This window comes from Staurois parvus, unplaced genomic scaffold, assembly GCF_062004578.1.
Source record: "Staurois parvus isolate SC_StPar_1 unplaced genomic scaffold, SC_StPar_1.0 ptg000047l, whole genome shotgun sequence".
Taxonomy (NCBI): Eukaryota; Metazoa; Chordata; class Amphibia; order Anura; family Ranidae; genus Staurois; species Staurois parvus.
The window spans coordinates 3530906-3549157 of record NW_028317843.1 but is presented as its reverse complement, the minus strand read 5'-3'; the positions used below and the strand labels follow the sequence as shown (position 1 = coordinate 3549157).

Below are 18252 nucleotides of genomic sequence, written 5' to 3'. Positions count from 1 at the left end.
GGTGCCAGGCGCGCGCCCGTGGTCACTACTGCGCATGCGCGAACCTGATTGCCGCGGTCGGCCAAGTCCCGGCGCTCGCGTACAGGGAGGTGTACTGCGCCTGCGCCGAGCCCAGTGGCGCGGCGATCTCCGACAGTATGGGTGTATGGTATGGGCTAGCCTGCGGTGCAGCACAACAGCTTACAATCTTACACAAATCTACAGTATTCCCCCTCCCATAACTGGCCCTGTAGCACATGCCTGATTATTCCTTCTGAGCAAAATGCCAGTCTGGCTTGAGTTTGTAGCATTTTATCAGTTCTCCAATGTGAAATGTCACTTTAAGTGGTGGAGTCCTTCCAATAATCAGTATCAACACTTGTGGCCTGACACAAACAGAGACCCTAACTAACTAACTAACTATAGGTCTGGACTCAGTCTATAGGCGCCAACACTGAAATGAGGTGCGTGCACATTCCTACCGACCCGAGTCTGCTTTGCATCTGCTGGTGACTCTGAACAGAACAAATGTTGCTTAGTTCCTCTGCTCTCATCAGCCTTCTTGGCAGCAATCTCTGGTTAGTGAGGGACACTTTCACACCTGGGTGTCATAGGATTCTCAGCTCACACGGCCCCTGCATTCAGCATCGTCCAAAACATGGCTCCTGCATTCAGCATCGTCCAAAACTTGGCTGCATTCTCCTCTTCCTGTTCACTAAAAAACCCCACCTCTTCATGAATATACAAATATCTATGCAGTCTGAGCCTGTGTTAGAAAAACAGAGACATCTTGTGGCTAAACCGCAGAATGTCAGTCAAAACATCAATTTACTCCACACCATAATTTACTGCACACAGTGTTCAAACAATGAGAGCTGTTTCCCCATCTCACATGTAAAGGACAGTTCCATCTAGTCTTGTGTCAGTACCAGCCGGCTTCTTCATATCTCTTGGAATTTCCAGTGGGGAGATTTTATTCAGCTAAAAGGAAAAGGAGAGGAAGGCACCTCTAAGTGCAGTATTGATAATTTATTCAGTAAACAATGGAAAATTTGCACTTACAAGATAAATGGTTAAAAAGACTCATCGTGTGGTAATTAGATCCAGGTGGGACATCCAGCCGTCCAGCAGCAAACTATGTCTATAGGATCAGGAAGTAGAGTCCAGGATGTGCCAGGTGTAGCAGGTGAAGGGGGCGGTAATGCATTTCGGCACATGCTCAATAGGCTCCTTCTTCAGACATGAGCCCCAGTAGAACCCTGACATTTTTATAGTATGAAGGAAATGGGAGGGAGGAAAGTAATTCCTGGGTCCTAAGGACCTACATGTTTTCCTGCATCATACAGGAATTAACACAAGTAGAAAAAAGATATAAAAACAGAAATAAAAATAGAAATAAAAACACACGAGAGAATAGCTCTAATGCTTTTGGGTTAAAAATTATATGAGTGTGTATGTATGCACACTCCCTTCACACTATAAAAATGTCAGGGTTCTACTGGGGCTCAGGTCTGAAGAAGGAGCCTATTGAGCATGCGCCGAAATGCATTACCGCCCCCTTCACCTGCTACATCTGACTCTGCTCTCCAAGCTTCATTTTTGATGCACAGGCACATCCTGGACTCTACTTCCTGATCCTATAGACATAGTTTGCTGCTGGACGGCTGGATGTCCCACCTGGATCTAATTACCACAGGATGAGTCTTTTTACCTGTTTATCTTGTAAGTGCAAATTTTCCATTGTTTACTGAATAAATTGTCAATACTGCACTTAGAGGCGCCTTCCTCTCTTTTTCTTGTTACTGCATTAGAGCCTTGCTTCCACTCTAAGAAGAGCTGCCTCAGTGTTACTGCTCCCATCCATCCATCCCTGATATCCATCTGGCATGTTTATCTTACAGCTACAGAGGTTGGGCTCCAACAAGCACACCCTATATAATATACATTTTCTAGATTTCCCTCAGCTGTAGCTGGTTTCTGTTCCTTCTCGATTGAGGCCTAAATTAAAGTGTCACTTTCTAAAAATCCATTTTTTTAATTTTACTTTTTGGAGAATTTACTGGAAATTCGGCACATCATTTGACTTTGCAATGGTCTCCACAGCTGGGTGAAGCTGAAGATATTTCACCACTGGTCTCACTAAGAAATATAACAAACCTGTCTTTTTACAAAATTGATTTTAGTTTAAGTTGGCGTGTTCTCTTAAAACATCAAAACAAATATTCCAGTTTGGGCAATTTTGACTAGCTGATGTCTTAAGCTGTCCACAAGCTGGGGCTGCTGATTGAGAAAAGATTTCCAACTTGATCATTTGACAGAAGGTGATCTAACGACTTCTGTCCAACAGAGATGGCCACATACTGATAGCAATTCCTGTTGAACCAGTTGAATTTTGATCAGTGTATGATCAGCTTTAATATATGGTGAGTAACAATGCATTAATTTACCCTTGTTGTATCTCTTGAGATCTTCAGCAATTAAGTATCCATACTGGAACATCTAACTACTCTCCTTGGCCCAGCTGTCCTACTTAGCCTATTGGGTTCTCTGTAATGTAAAATAAAAAGGGAACTCAAAAATTAGACAGGGTTCCCTTTACAGCTGCCACAGTGGTTGGGTGAAGCTAGGAGTCAAGGTGTACAGAAATCTCCATGAGTGTCCTCAAATATGTATAGGTTCATAGGTGATTCAGCCTTCTCTACCTGTCCTTAATATGGGGACTTCAGAGGATAAATCTCTCCTTCCCTAAGATCTCAGCTCAACTTTTAATATGACTTAAGTGTATAGAGAAAAAAATAAACAAACCTAGCAAATGTTGAGTGAACCGGATATCTGTATCTGTACTGAAAGCAATCAAGGGCAAAACTATAGATATAACAGCCAATGTGATTATTAAGGAGGGCAAGAGCTGCGTGATTATTTTTCCAGGTACCAATGAAATTTGGCAAATATATTTGAATTAAATGAATGTACATAAAGTTTGAGCACCCCTATACAACTGCTATGAAAATAATTAGTATTCTTTGTCACTCGGTGAGTTAAAATGAAGATTAGAGAAGCCCCTAAATGGTTCTTTTATGGGGCTCAACCGCACATAAAATATGACCACGGCAGCTGTCTCATTTATTCACATTTTTTTCTGTTTTGGTCTAGAGCAAAATTGTGGGGTGGTAAGCAGTTATAGTAGCCCTTTTCAAAAGCATACCAATATATCTGTGTCTGACAGTTTATAGATTAGGTCCTTAGCTTGAGCAGACCACAGAAAATGTTAAAGGGTATTTAAATCTAAAATCTATTTGTCATTATGTTTGGCATTATTCCTCACTGTATATGGTTTTCTGAAAACCTAAGCTTAGGTAAAATGTTTTTTTACAAAATCCGCATAAGGGTCCATACTTACATTTAAATTGAAGTGTCCCTTGTGCTGGTGTTGACTGTCATAGTTAAAATCCGAAATTCTCTGCCCCCTCCTATACCCCACAACAGCAATCATTTGGGGCTGCACAGAAGCTCAACTATAGTGGAAAGCTATCTATGAATGCAGGAAGCAGACTTTCATTCATCCATCTCTCCTACATTCATAGAACCCTTTTCATTCATGTCAGCTATAGCACAGTTTCTGTAAATAGAGCAGGTTGCAGAAAACAGTCAACACTCTTGAGAAGAGGACATCCGGCACCAGGGATGCTTTGCGTAAATAATAAGTACAGTTCCTGGAACCTATTTTTTTTAAACCATTTTTTACAAAAACTTAGGCTATAAGTAATAAAGACCTGGAGCTTGCAAAGAGTTTTTCCTGTCAGTAACAGCCCTTCCTGTTACTGGCTGGCAACACTAAGCTGCTGCCCTGCAACTGGCAGCAGTGTTGTCAACCTGTTCTATGTGCTCCACCAGTTGACCAATGGGCTGCCAATCAGGTTAATCAGATGAGTAGACCAACAATAAACTGAAGGTGCATGCAGGCTGGCATTGCTGCTGCTAATTATGAGGCAGTGGCTTAGTGTTGTCCGCTTGCAACAGAAAGTGATTTTACTGAAAATTTGCAACAGATTTACAAAAAAAAATTTGCTTAAGAAAATTATATACATTTAGACATGATGCCAAGCATACCAAAAAAAATTAGAGTTTTCAGCATTATAATATTATCTAAAATGTCAAATTATTGGTAAGAATGCAAGAATACCATTCGTTTGAATTTATATTTATCTTAATGTGGCTTATTTGTCTTGGCTAGATAAAGGACTCAGCTGTCACTGGATTAAATGCTAAAATGTATTCCATAAAAGTGGTCGATGGAGGCCTGTTCCGACAGCGTATGCTTGGAGACTTTGTGAGAACGCCACATAAAACACCTCAGGTATAACTACATTTGTCATGTATATTACACTTTAAAAGTGATCTTGTACAAAAATAATTTTGCATAAGCTCTCTGCATGACTAATCTCTGTGAACAGGCTGCAATGCCTTTATGTATGGTCACTACTCATTACCTCTGTGACTTTAAAGAATAACTAAACTATGGAAGCTGTGCTCAAAATAAGGCAGGCAGAGGACAAAGGACTAGTCTACAATATTTGGCTTCTTCTGCAAGTGTCTCTTTGTGGTGGTTGCCATCTTGGTAGGGATAGAGTTTTCTGTTGTCATGTCAGAGCCTCCAGCAAGGAGAACAGTGAGCAGAGCGGCACAGTAGAGAAATCTTGAAATCTCACTCCACATCTTCTGAGAGTAGTAATCAGAGGCAAATCAGCAGCCGGGACATTTGATACTGCTAGCAGGGATTGGGCTGCTGAGAGTGGGACACCAATTCTACCTAATCCATACCACACCCATACTGCTTTCTATACCGAACTTATTCCCAATCTAGACTGCACCTATACCAACCATATAACAATTTATTACCAACCTTTACTGCATTTGAACCACATGTACCTTGCATCTGGCACTTGCACTAAGACCTATACCACAGTACCTATACTGTGCCTATACTGTGTGCAGATTAACCCTGCAAATGTTCTCTTTTTGAGTTCTCGTCCACTTTAAGCATACATCCCTTTTATATTAAAGCGGTACCAAATACAAGAATACTCACCGATGCTCCAACGGTCCAACTTTCGCAAGGTCCATCTCCAGCATCTTCTTCCATGCTTCTTCCAGGTGTTGCTTTTAGGCTATCTTGATTGGCTGGATCAGGATGATATCACTTCTGCTTATGTGTCGGAGTTGTTCATCCCACCACACTGACATTGTGCCGGAAATGTAAACAGAGCTGTGCTACTGCTATCTGGGCTCTGTTAGAGATATTTCCCCTATTACTTTCTGGCTAACAAGGACTTCATCAGGCAGAAAGTGAATGAAATGAGCAGCAAGGTCCTATGCAGGAGTAAAAAATATTTTTTTCAATAGAGTAGAAAAAACTAGAACCCCAGTCAGCATTTTATTTTTCTTCTTTTTCTTTAACTTTTGCTGTTGGACTTTGTTTCTCACTTCCTGTCTAATGATGCTGTTATCAGTGGGAGAAAGTCTCTCTAGCAAAATCTTGAACTGTCATCAAACCAAACAGAGGTTCCTTCCCCACTTTATCTGAAATGTTGGGTGGATATACATTTAAATAGTCTGGCTCCTAACCTATGGTTTGGAAAATGTATAGGATTTAAAAAAAAAAAGTTCACAGAAAGGTCTTACAGACTAACAAGTATGATCTTTGTACAGATGTATATTCCTACCCATCTCTTTATTATATGATAGAATATAGTTCAACTTGGGCAGTGATTTCACTCTATACATTGCTGTCAAGATAATAAGTCTATGACAGGCAGCAATATAACAAATTATAACCAACCTATACCGCATTTGAACCACATCTACCTTGCATCTGGCACTTGTGCCAGGACTATACAGTACATATACTGTACCTATACTGCATGTAGGTTAACTGGGACTGTCATTAAGTGCAAAAATGCTCTTAAAGGCCCCAATGATAGCCGGCAGAAGAACATTTCAAAGGTCTACCCCTCCTGTAACAACTATTCTGCAAGCCCCCTTTGTTCTCCTGCCCCCTCTGCTACCATCCTCCTTTTCTTTTGGACTGTGCATATCCAATCAGTCTAGGACTAGCATTGCTGTGATAACTTCACTCTGGCAGTATAGTTTCAGCACTTGATAAATTAAACTTTCTACTTACTATTCACCACTGCACTTGAGATCACCTTGCTACCAGGGGCGGACTGACAACTCATGGGGCCCCTGGATAATAGCGGATCATGGGGCCCCTGTGTCCTTGCCCAAACTCAAAAAAGCCTATGAAAAAGGTACCAGGGGCATCTCATGGGGCCCCCTACTGACCCCGGGCCCTCGGGCAGTGCCCGAGTTTCCAAATGGTCAGTCTGCCCCTGCTTGCTACTATTTATTGTGATCTGGATGCCAAATGTCATCTTATACCTAGTCCTAACTGTTAATCCATTTTATGCTTGCCTAGTTACCAACCATATTGGGTGACAATATATTAGGTTTACCTTTACTACCTGTTTCGGTGCCTATATTCTTTAATATAGCACTACTTTTGGGTACTAAGTATTACTTTCAGTGGTTTCTTGTGATATTGTACATATATACACTCAACCTGGTGTGTGAGAAGGGCTGAGGTTCTTGAGTAAATTCGAGCCAAATAACAGAGGACCCATCCTATCCAGTGGCACCTACAGGAGTTGTGCTACACATCTATGGCCAAGTTTGCAAAAGATCAGACAATTGAAAACTAAATCTGAAAATTCATAGGCTAAATTGAAAGGCAAGGCCATAACATGCATGGACATTCTATGGTGACTTCTCTTCTCCAGATTACATCTTATCATTCTACAGGTTGAAGTCTACATTAATGGAATTCCATCACAATGTACCGGAGACTGTGGTTACACCTGGAATGTGAGGGAAACTCCTGAGATAAGCTCCATTAGTACAGGTAGAATATCCACATATCCTCTGCACTATTTACCTTGTAAGGTGGTTTCTTTTCCAGCTGTACATATCCCTCTAAATCAATGGTTCCCAATGCGTGTACCATGACACATTTAGGTGTTGCAGAAGAATGGGTGATTAGTCACCTGCTGCTTGCATATCAGCTTGCTTCTATTTGGTTCTAATCCACATTAAGCTCAATTCACAAAGCGCAACTTTGGGCTGGAAAAACAAAGTTGTTTGCTCTAGGGGGAGACGAAATGTCTGCATTACCGTACTGCCACTCCAGCCAGCTCCAGCTCACCACCCCCTGGCTCCCAAGCCTATGTATGTGTCAAGGGTATTAACCCTTTATTGTTTGTGGAAGATGCAGAAGTGCTGCTGGGAGTGCTAAAGCTGCGTCAGTGCCGGACTGATTGCTCCGCCAGAGGGACCCAGCTGGAGCAAGGAATAACATGATTTTGCCCCTAGGCAAAAGCAAGCATTTAACCCTTGAAGTAGGGGGAGGCACCACTCTAAAGGTGTTTTTTTTCTTGTGCTTAGAGTTGGGCTTTAACTCCAGCCTAAGGCACTCTATTTTCAACCATGTGACCTTTTTGAAAATAAGGATACTTATCCTGTTGTGTTAGCTTTGTAAACTGAGCCTAGGCTTCATTCTTCAAATTTGCCATTCTATCTTTACAAGGATTAGCTTTGCGCTAGACACTATTAGGATGTGGTCTTGACCATATTGTGCTAGAGTTGATGCTCCTGTGGTGACACAGAGGCACCATATAAGGATGTTACAGTTACTAAAGCAGCGGTGGTCAATGTAAAAATAATAGAAAACAAAAAAATATTAAAAATAGAAGAGTTTCAAATGCGACCCTGACACTTTTAGAAGGTTGCACAATAGCAATGCATTTTTGTGCATTTAGGTGCATTGCTTCGAGTTGGTCATCTAAAATGAATGGGCTTAAACACACCTTAAAGCCCAAACTCGCAGTACTGCAATGCACACTGTAGAAAACTTATTATTGATGTCAGTGTCTCCACAATAAAACCTACCAACCACCCAGCAGGTGTCAGTGAATGCACTAAAAACCCTCAAACAGCATCAGTGGTCGCAAAAATAATGTTCAGTATTGGTGTCCGTAACTGCAAAAAATAACCCCTAGCATTGGTGTCCATGTTTGCAGTAAAAATCCCTATCATTGGTATTGACCACAATAATCATGTGCATACTACAAACATGGAAATAGTAGTGGAAATATAAAATTGTCCATTACATGTTAACTCAGAATTGTATACTTTCCAATAATATGTACGTCGAAGGAATTGCTAATTTTGCATACAAGTTTATTTTATAACATTTTATTTTAGAGTGGAATGGAAATGTTGAAGTCCTTATAATAAATGGAACTGGATTCTCAAACAGTATTGGCAATGATACCACTTCTGTTACTATTGGCAACATTACCTGCCCCATTCTTAACATTACCGGTAAGTTATTTAATGAACAATGAAAGCAACTGCAAAAAACCAACACAATAAATAGCCATACATATTAAAAAAAAACAAAACAAAAATGAATTTCACTAATATTGGATTTGTTTCTGTTTCAATAAATGATTATTGAGCAAAAAACAGAAAATATGGTTGCAATGGTTAAGCATCAATCCAGTTTCGATAAAGAGGTCTGTGCTCAACTTACCAAGTGTTAGAGGAAGACAAAGCTAGTTGCTACAAAAATATAAACAAGTCTATTAAAAACATATCACCTTGAACAATCACGCAAAAATGAGCACCACCCTGGCAGGCAGGGTAGAACCATAAAACATATTCCCTCAGAGAATGCCTATAGTCACAGCAACAAAGAAAATGTGGTTCCACCAGGTGGGTTCCTTGTTTTTCTTTTAATAATAAAAATGTCATGCTTATCTGCTGTGTGCACTGGTTTTGCACAGCCCAGCCCCGATTCTCCTCTTCTCAGGTCCCCCGATGGTGCTCCTGATCCCTTTCTCCTGCCAAATGGCCCTATAGCAAGCAGCTTGCTATGTGGGCACTCAAGCCCCAAAAGAGATACTGCTCTCGTACACATCGCTGGATCTTAATGGGGCTCAAGTGAGTATTAGGGTAGGCTGGGGGGGGGGGGTGCTGCTGTGGGTTTTTTTTTTACCTTGATGCATAGAATGCATGAAGGTAAAATACCTTAAGCCTTTACAACCATGTAATGGCAAGGCACCCACTGAAAGAGGATGTCCATTGTAAAGGTCTATGCCTGCTTACAAAGAGTTCAAGAGAAAAGGAAAAGTGAGAAAGAAAAAAAAGAGAGAGACAAGAAGGAAGGATCAAGTTCAGGTCCAATCGGATCCCAGCCTGCAGGGCAGACCCCCCACATACAAATAAATATTTAATGCCATCCATATAGAACTACCAAGAGTCCCCCCAAGATAATTAAAAATCCACTGATTTTTTAAACTTGCAGACTTTATCATGTAGTGTAGCAGCAAGTTTCCCATTAAACAGGTACCAAAAAATGTTCTGTTTGATCTGTGCAAGTGTGTGAACCCTGGATTTCCACACTCTTGCCAAGGATTGTTTGGCTGTGTTGAAAATAAATGTCATGAATCTAAATTGTTTATGGGTGCAGGCAGAAGGTTTTAAATTGAATAGGGATTCATAAGGATTTTTGGGGAAACTCTGTCAGAAGACCGTATAGATTATTTGCTAACCCCTTGTCCAAAAGCGATTTTTTCTTGGACATTCGCACCACACCTGGATCAAAGTGCCAGTTAAGCCACAACCCCTCAAACAACAGTTGGCTGCGCCCTGCACAAATTTAGCTGTTCTGAAGGGTACCATATACCAGCACAGAGGGAGTTTATAATTAACTTCCAGAAAAAAAGAGCTTCAGTAAACCATACACAATAGTATACAAGATCTGCGACCATTTATGTGGTTTCGGAGAGGAACCCCAATCTTTTTCACATTGAGAAATATGCCGTACATTGGAGGTTCTATGGTTTTGCAACCCAAAAGTGATTTATAGGTCAGTGACACCATAACTTTGGACAAGTATTTAACAGGAAAAAGTGTGTTCAAAGGGAGTGAGTATAAGTGGCAAAATAGTATATGCAGTTCAGTTTTAAGATATTTACATGTCTGTAGGTATCAAACACCTCTGTGGATCAGGTCTTACAGGAAGCCTGCAATGTGTTAAAGCTTAGCATTTCCCTTATAGTGAGCAGTTTGTATATTCGGGCGAAAAGTAGGATTATGAAGCAAGGTAGTTAGTGAAGTACTCAGGTAGATTTTCATCTCCTCATGTGCCATTAAGTCCCACATCCTTAAAGAATGTTTGTGAACTGGATTAGTTATTTTATTTAACCTATCAGGAGTGACCCTAAAGATACAGATATAGAGGCTAGTATGTATGCTTCTATACTTACCCATATGGGGGTGTTGGTTACTGCATGCATACCATGCTAGGGGGAAATTTGTGCCATGTAATAATATATGAAAATCTGTGGTACTGCAAAACCTTCTTGGAGGCTTGGGCAGAACAGATTTGCTAAGAGACTCTAGCCCTAGCATCCTGCCAAATACATTTGATACAAAGTCTCTGGATAGTTCTTTAAATGTGTGAAGGGACAGGAAGGGTTCTGGAAGGGTAGAGTAGCTTAGGCAACAAAGAAGTCTTTAGCGTCAACCATAAAATCTGGTACTTATTCAAAGATTTGAGAATAGTTGTGATTCAGCATATAATGGACCCAAAGTTCGCTGCATACAAAGTATCATAGGACAGTGTGAGATATATTTCAAAATAGGGCAATTTATCCTGTACTCATTGGAAGCAAATAGCCGATTGGAGGGAATGAAGATGGCCAAATGCAAGGGATGATCTTGGACTTGGACTCATCAAATTGATTTTATGTTGATACCGTGCAACATCTATTCCCCAAACATCCCAAATGGCTTTAATAGATAAGGCTAGGGGTTCCATTGCAAGTGCAAACTGTAGAGGTGAGCAGAGCTGGACTTTGACCTTGGCCCCTCAACATAGCAAATAAATTGTATGACAAATAAAAAAATGAACTGAAATGAATGATAAAAAATATACAGTATAAGTTAGGTTAGAAGACACTTGTCTGTTTTTTTTCTCAATTTAATTGACTGTAAGAATGCATAATACACAGATAATTGGAACTGGCAAGTCATATATCACAGGTATGCACCACACTACAATATTTGTAAAAAGTCTTTATTCCTGCAGTTAGAATCTGCAAAATCTTTAACTAATTCATCAAACTGTTCTCGACAGCCAGTAGGCACAGAGCATTTAGTCTTTCATGAGTCACTGTGGTTCTCAGATAATTCTTTATCAGTGGTAATTTGCTGAATGACCTTTCTTCCAAACGACTAGTGACCATCCTGCTGAAATAAAGTGCCTTGAAAAAGTATTCATATCCCTTGAAATTTTCCACATTATGTCATGTTACAACCAAAAACATAAATGTATTTTATTGGGATGTTATGTGACAGACCAACACAAAGTAGCACATAATTGTGAAGTGGAAGGAAAATGATAAATGGTTTTCAACATTTTTTACAAATAAATGTCTGAAAAGTGTGGTGTGCATTTGTATTCAACCCCTTTTACTCTGATACCCCTAACTAAAATCTAGTGGAGTCCACCTGTGTGTAATTTAATCTCAGTATAAATACAGCTATTCTGTAGAGAGGTTTGTTAGAGAACATTAATGAACAAACAGCATCATGAATGCCAAGAAACACACCAGACAGGTTAGGGATAAAGTTGTGGAGAAGTTTAAAGAAGAATTAGGGTATAAAAAAAATCTCAAGCTTTCAACATCTCACGGAGCACTGTTCAATCCATCATCTAAAAATGGAAACAACTGATGGCCATCCACCTAAACTGACAGGCCGAACAAGGAGAGAATTAAACAGAGAAACAGCCAAGAGGCCCATGGTAACTCTGGAGGAGCTGCAGAGATCCATAGCTCAGGCAAGAGAATCTGTTCACAGGACAACTATTAGTCATGCACTCCACAAATCTGGCCTTTATGGAAGAGTGGCAAAAAGAATGCCATTGTTGAAAGAAAGCCATAAGAAGTCCTGTTTGCATTTTGCGAGAAGCCATGTGGGGGACACAGCAAACATGTGGAAGAAGGTGCTCTGGTCACATAAGACCAAAATTTAACTTTCTGGCCTAAAAGAAAAACGTTGTGTGTGGAGGAAAACTAACACTGCACATCACCCTGAACACACCACCCCCACCGTGAAACATGGTGGTGGCAACATCATGTTGTGGGGATGCTTTTCTTCCGCAGGGACAGGGAAGCTGGTCAGACTTGATGGGAAGATGGATGGAGCCAATAACAGGGCAATCTTAGAAGAAAACCTGTTAGAGTCTGCAAAAGACTTGAGACTGGGGCATGGGTTCACCTTCCAGCAAGACAGTTACCCTAAACAAACCGCCAGAGCTACAATGGAATGGTTTAGATCAAAGCATATTCATGTGTTAGAATGGCCCAGTCAAAGTCCAGACTTACATCCAATTGAGAATCTGTGGCAAGACTTGAAAATTGTTGTTCACAGACGCTCTCCATCCAATCTGACAGAGCTTGAGCTATTTTGCAAAGAAGAATGGGCAAAAATGTCACTCTGTAGATGTGCAAAGCTGGTAGAGATATCCCCAAAAAGACTTGCAGCTTTAATTGCAGCGAAAGCTGGTTCTACAAAGTGGACTCAGGGGGGCTGAATACTAATACATGCTACACTTTTCACATATTTTGTTTATAAAAAATGTTGAAAACCATTTATCATTTTCCTTCCACTTTACAATTATGTGCCACTTTGTGTTGGTATATCACATCAAATCCCAATAAAATGCATTTACATTTTTGGTTATAACATGACAAAATGTGGAAAATATCAAGGGGTATGAATACTTTTTTCAAGGCACTGCATATTCTAAGAGCTACATTAATACCAGGAAAGTATCAGCAAACCTTCATCATGTAATCAAACTGCCTGTTGATATGGAGTGAGACATGACTGGAGCTTGGCAAAGGCTGCAAACTGGACAGTTTCTTCAACAAACACACTACTGAAGTCTCAGAGGAAAACAAGTTTAATTTTTTTATTAAAGGAAGTCTGGGCCCCTCTCTGACAGGGGGCCCGGGGCAATTGCTCCTTTGACTCCTTATAAATCCGACACTGGAGGTGAGAGGGGACACACCTGCCTCGTGCCTTTGCTAATAGGACAAAAAAAGTAACAAGAAGCCATATTGAATGAACATTCTAGGGCTGTCACAAAGAGCAGTAACTCAAAAGAGAAAGTGAGGACCGAATTCCAAAGTTGTCAGTAGGGTCTTAGATATGGCCATGACAGGCTGTTAAAAGCCTTGTAAATGTCCAAGAACATTAGAAAGGTCTTCTGCTACCTGTTTTTGGCAATATGTATAATACTGGATTTTTGAATTATTTTTATCTTAAGCCAACAAGATCAGATGTCTGGTACAGAAGGCAAGTGCGGGGACCTTCCCGATCTCAGTGTACATCGCTGGGGTTGGGCTGGCAGCATTTTCTGGTGGAAACCTGACCCTTACCCAAGAGCTGTCTGTCTTATCCATCACACCATCAGTGGGAAGCTCAGCAGGTAATGTTAATTACTTGAACCCTTAGTAATGTGTAACTGTAACACCTACAGGTATTTGTAACCTTTCCATGCCAATGCCTTTGTCTGCTTTTTCCCCAAGAAGGATGACTTTGTTCAGCCACCATCCATGGTCACCATTTACTTTCTGGTCTCAGATGTGTGCACAGGGATAACAAAGTTATCTAAATACTGATGCTTCTGCATTTTTGGCCTTGTTGATGAATGCTGATGCATATCAGCCCCTGCTGCAGCCTAGGGTTGCCACCTCATTATTTATTTATTTATTTATTTATCGTGTTTATATAGCGCCAAAGGGTTTGCTCAGCGCTGTACAATGGGGGGGGACAATACATGAAACAGAACAGTAACATCAAACAGTACACAAGGGGTTAGAGGGCCCTACTCTTTCGAGCTTACAATCTAGGAGGGAGGGGGTAGAGGCACCGGAGGAAGCGGCTGTGGGGGATGGAGTGGTAGGAGGAGGGAAGGGCAGCGGCTGTTAGGTGAGGGTGGGGTAGGCTTCCCTGAAGAGGTGGGTTTTCAGGGAGCGCCTGAAGGTGAGGAGGGACGGTGACAGTCTGATGGATTGGGGTAGTGAGTTCCAGAGGATGGGGGAGGACCTGGAGAAGTCTTGCAGTCGTGCGTGGGAGGAGGAGACCAGGGAGCAAGATAGAAGAAGGTCCTGTGAAGAGCGAAGGGTACGGGTAGGGTGGTACCTGGGGATCAGATCGGTGAGGTAGTTAGGGGCAGTGTTGTGAATGGCCTTATAGGTCAGGGTGAGCAATTTGAATTTAATGCGTTGGGCAATGGGGAGCCAGTGGAGGGAGAGGCAGAGGGGGGTGGCAGAGGTGGAGCGGCTGGTGAGGTGGATGAGTCTGGCCGCTGAGTTCAGGATGGTCTGAAGCGGGGAGAGCCTGCACTGGGGTAGGCCGGTGAGGAGGGAGTTGCAGTAGTCCAGGCGTGAGATAATCAGGGAGTGTACTAGTAGTTTAGTGGTGTCTGGGGTAAGGAAGGAACGTATCCTGGCGATGTTCCGGAGGTGGAGCCTGCATGTGTTTGTGAGAGATTTGATATGAGGTTGAAAGGAAAGGTTTGAGTCCAGAATGACGCCAAGGACCTTGGCTTGCTGGGCGGGATTGATGGTGGTGTTGTTGGTAGTGATGGAAAGGATGGGGGGGGGGGCGCGGGCTGGGGGGAAGATGAGAAGCTCGGTTTTGGAGAGGTTGAGTTTGAGGAAATTGAGCGACATCCAGTCAGAGATGTCGTTTAGGAGGTGAGTGATGCGGGCGGAGAATGAGGGGGTGAGGTGAGGGGTGGATAGGTAGATTTGAGTATCATCAGCATAGAGGTGGTAATTGAAGCCGTGGGAGTGTATGAGTTTGCCAAGGGAGGAGGTGTAGATGGAGAAGAGAAGGGGTCCAAGGACAGAGCCCTGGGGGACCCCAACAGAGAGGGGGAGAGAAGGGGAGGTGGCACCATTGTAGGTGACACTGAAGGAGCGTTGGGATAGATAGGACGAGAACCAGGAGAGAGCGGTGTCTCTGATGTCAAGGGAGAGTAGTTTATTAAGGAGGAGGGGGTGGTCGACTGTGTCAAAGGCCGCAGAGAGGTCTAGGAGGAGGAGGACAGAGTAGTCGCCTTTGGCTTTGGCGGTTAGTAGATCGTTGGTGATTTTGAGGAGGGCAGTTTCGGTGGAGTGTAGGGGACGGAAGCCGGACTGTAGTGGGTCAAGGAGGTTGTTGTCATCTAGGTGGGCGCTTAGGCGATCGAAGACCAAGCGCTCAAGGAGCTTGGAAGTGAGTGGCAGCAGGGAAATTGGTCTGAGGTTGTTGAGGTCAGTGGGGTCCAGAGAGGGCTTTTTGAGTATGGGGGTGATGTGCGCATGTTTTAGGGGGGAGGGGAATACGCCAGTAGAGAGGGAGAGATTAAAGATGTGGGTAAGGGAGCGGATGAGGGAAGAGGGGGGTGACCGGAGGAGTTGAGAGGGGATAGGGTCCAGGGGGCAGGTAGTGAGACGGGCTTCTGAGAAGACTCTGCTGACTTCCTCAGTGGTAGTAGGGCTGAAGGAGTGCAGTGATGGGGGGGTTACGGTAGGCAGGGCCTTGGGTGTGGTGGGGGGCAGTGCCGTTGCGAGGTCAGAGGAGGGGAGAGATGAGGGGGTGATAGAAGGGGGGAGGCTAGGGGGGAGGCTCATCCTTTTAAAACTGAACACATATTAATTACACAGCTTCTTTGGCTGATTAAGGTGGTAATTACATTCACTTAGGGGTCAATTCACTAAGAGTTAAATAGCATCTGAAAAAATGCAGTAAAATAACGCATGCGATACATTTTTTGCAAATATGCAATTCACTAAGAATTTTGTAGTAAATAACTCTTGCAGTAAAATATCTGTATTGCAGTAATTGCCGCATATTTTCTTGCAGTAATTTATTGCAGGGTAGCTGGTTGTTAAAGAAGCCAGCCGTGGCATCCTTAATCACTTGTTCTCCTGAGGATTTACCCCCCTTCCTGACCAGGTCATTTTTTGAGTTACGGCGCTGCGTTTCTTTAACTGACGATTGCGCGGTCATGCAATGCTGCACCCAAATGAAATTTATGTCCTTTTTTCCCCATGAATTGAGCTTTCTGTGGTGGTATTTGATCACCTGTGCTATTTTTTGCACTATAAGCAAAAAAAGGCCGACAATTTTGAGAGAAAACAATATTTTGGACTTTTTGCTATTAAACATGTCCAGTAAAAAAATTTTAAAAACCAAATTTCGTCATACATTTAGGCCAAAATGTATTCTGCTACATGTGTTTGCTAAAAATTCCCAATACCTGTAAATTAATTGGTTTACGTGAAAGTTATAGTGTTTACAAATGACGGTATAGGTAATGGGATTTTTTTTTTCTACTAGCAATGGCAGCAATCAGCAACTTTTAGCGCGACTGCGGGACTGCTGCGGACATTCTGACACTGGGGGGGAACTAACTTGGTGTCACTGACACCCCAGTAACACCAATGCAATGATCAGTGCTAAAAAAAACACTGATAGCATACTAAAGGCACTGGGCAGGAAGGGGTTAATGTGTGTGTGTGTGTGGGGGGGGTGATCAAAGGGTTAACTGTGTGCTGGGAGTGTTTTACTAGGGGGCGGGGGTATGTTCTTCACTGTAAGCACACTGATCAGGATGGCTGTACTGTGCACAGCCATCCCGAGCAGTGTGCTCTAGCTGACAGGTAGGAAGACTGTTTGTAAACAAAACAATCTTCCTCCCCGTCGGAGATGCTCAGTAATCACCAGGCACCGGCGGGTAATTACCTGCCGGGACCTGGTGAATGACATCCGCGGCCGTGAATGGAGGCGCAGATAGTGTGCGCACATTGCTCACGCTTCCCCTACCTGGAAATGCTAAATCACGTATATATATGTGATTTTGCGCACAAGTGCTGCCCTGTAACAGTATATTTGCTATATGGCTGTCTTTAAGCGGTTAACAATGGATGGTTCATCAGCTGTCAGCAGGTGTCCCACTGACAGCTGAATGTAAACAAACCATGGACCAATTACAAATGATGAAAAAAACAGTGTGGGCTTCCTCCTCCCATCCATACCAAATTGCGGGAACCCCACACCAAATTGAAAAAAAAATGATGTGCGGGTCGAATCACAATCCTAAGGAATTTTTTGGGTCTGGTATGAATCTGTGGGGGACCCCACTCCATTTTTTTTTTTTAACATTTTGGCATGGGGTTTCCCTTAATATCCATACCAGACCGCTAGGAGTTGGGAAGGGAACCCCCTCACTGCATCTGAAAAAATACTGCATGTGATACCACCAGCAAAACCCTGGTGATAAATATCACATCTTTTTTTACTGTCTGTTTTGTTTGTGAATTGGATTTAACAGCTTACCGCATGTTTGTTTTTTTGCAGTATTTACCAACACATTTTTTAAATTAGCGTTAAATACTGCAGAATCGTTTTTTTTGGGGGGGGGGAATTGGACATTTTGTTACCGCATGCGATAATATATGCAAATGAGTCATGTGACAGTGTTATCGCATGTGGTAACCTTTAGTGAACTGACCCCGTAGTGCCTTTCCTGCATTAAATTAGCCTCAGCACCTGTGTAGTTAATATGTGTTCAATTGTAAAGAGATGAGGTGGCAACTCTACTGCAGCCTCTCACCTTGTGACTCACTACAAAGCCAAAGTGTTGCAATCTAGGGGAGAGAAGACTGAGGCAAGGCTTCCTCCTGCCTGCAGCAGACTGATGGTATCATCTTAGCCTAGGCAAAATCTCTTGACTTTAGCTTGACTGTCTTTTTAATGATAAAATGAACAGCTTTAAAAAAAAATTAAAATGCTTTTTTGCTGTCAATTTGTGACGTCAGAAAGTTATACATTAATGTAAATGAGATGTATTTAAAGTAGAACTAAAGGCAATTTTTTCCCATTTGGATAGAGTAAGGGAAAGTTATAACCCCTGTCAGATTTATTGCCATCTGTGTTCTATTTGGGAGATTTCCCTTCACGTCCTGTCCCATAAACACAACAGGACGTGAGAGGAAATCCCCCCAAAGTGATGACTTTACTGGTTTTCAAAGGACTAGTACCCCCATTGGAAGATCATGTAAAACGCATTAACAAGTCCTGTATTCATGT

General features: G+C 42.3%; 1 protein-coding gene across 1 annotated transcript in view; it reads left to right on the top strand.

Annotated features, from left to right (window-relative positions):
* Window positions 1–18252, top strand: part of LOC149470393 (fibrocystin-L-like) — a 221387-nt gene that overhangs the window by 74892 nt on the left and 128243 nt on the right. The window contains exons 25-28 of the mRNA XM_089664462.1: window positions 4214–4336; window positions 6838–6937; window positions 8296–8415; window positions 13436–13597. Of these exons, the coding sequence (XP_089520588.1) occupies window positions 4214–4336; window positions 6838–6937; window positions 8296–8415; window positions 13436–13597 (505 nt within the window). The remainder of the gene's footprint in view (window positions 1–4213; window positions 4337–6837; window positions 6938–8295; window positions 8416–13435; window positions 13598–18252) is intronic.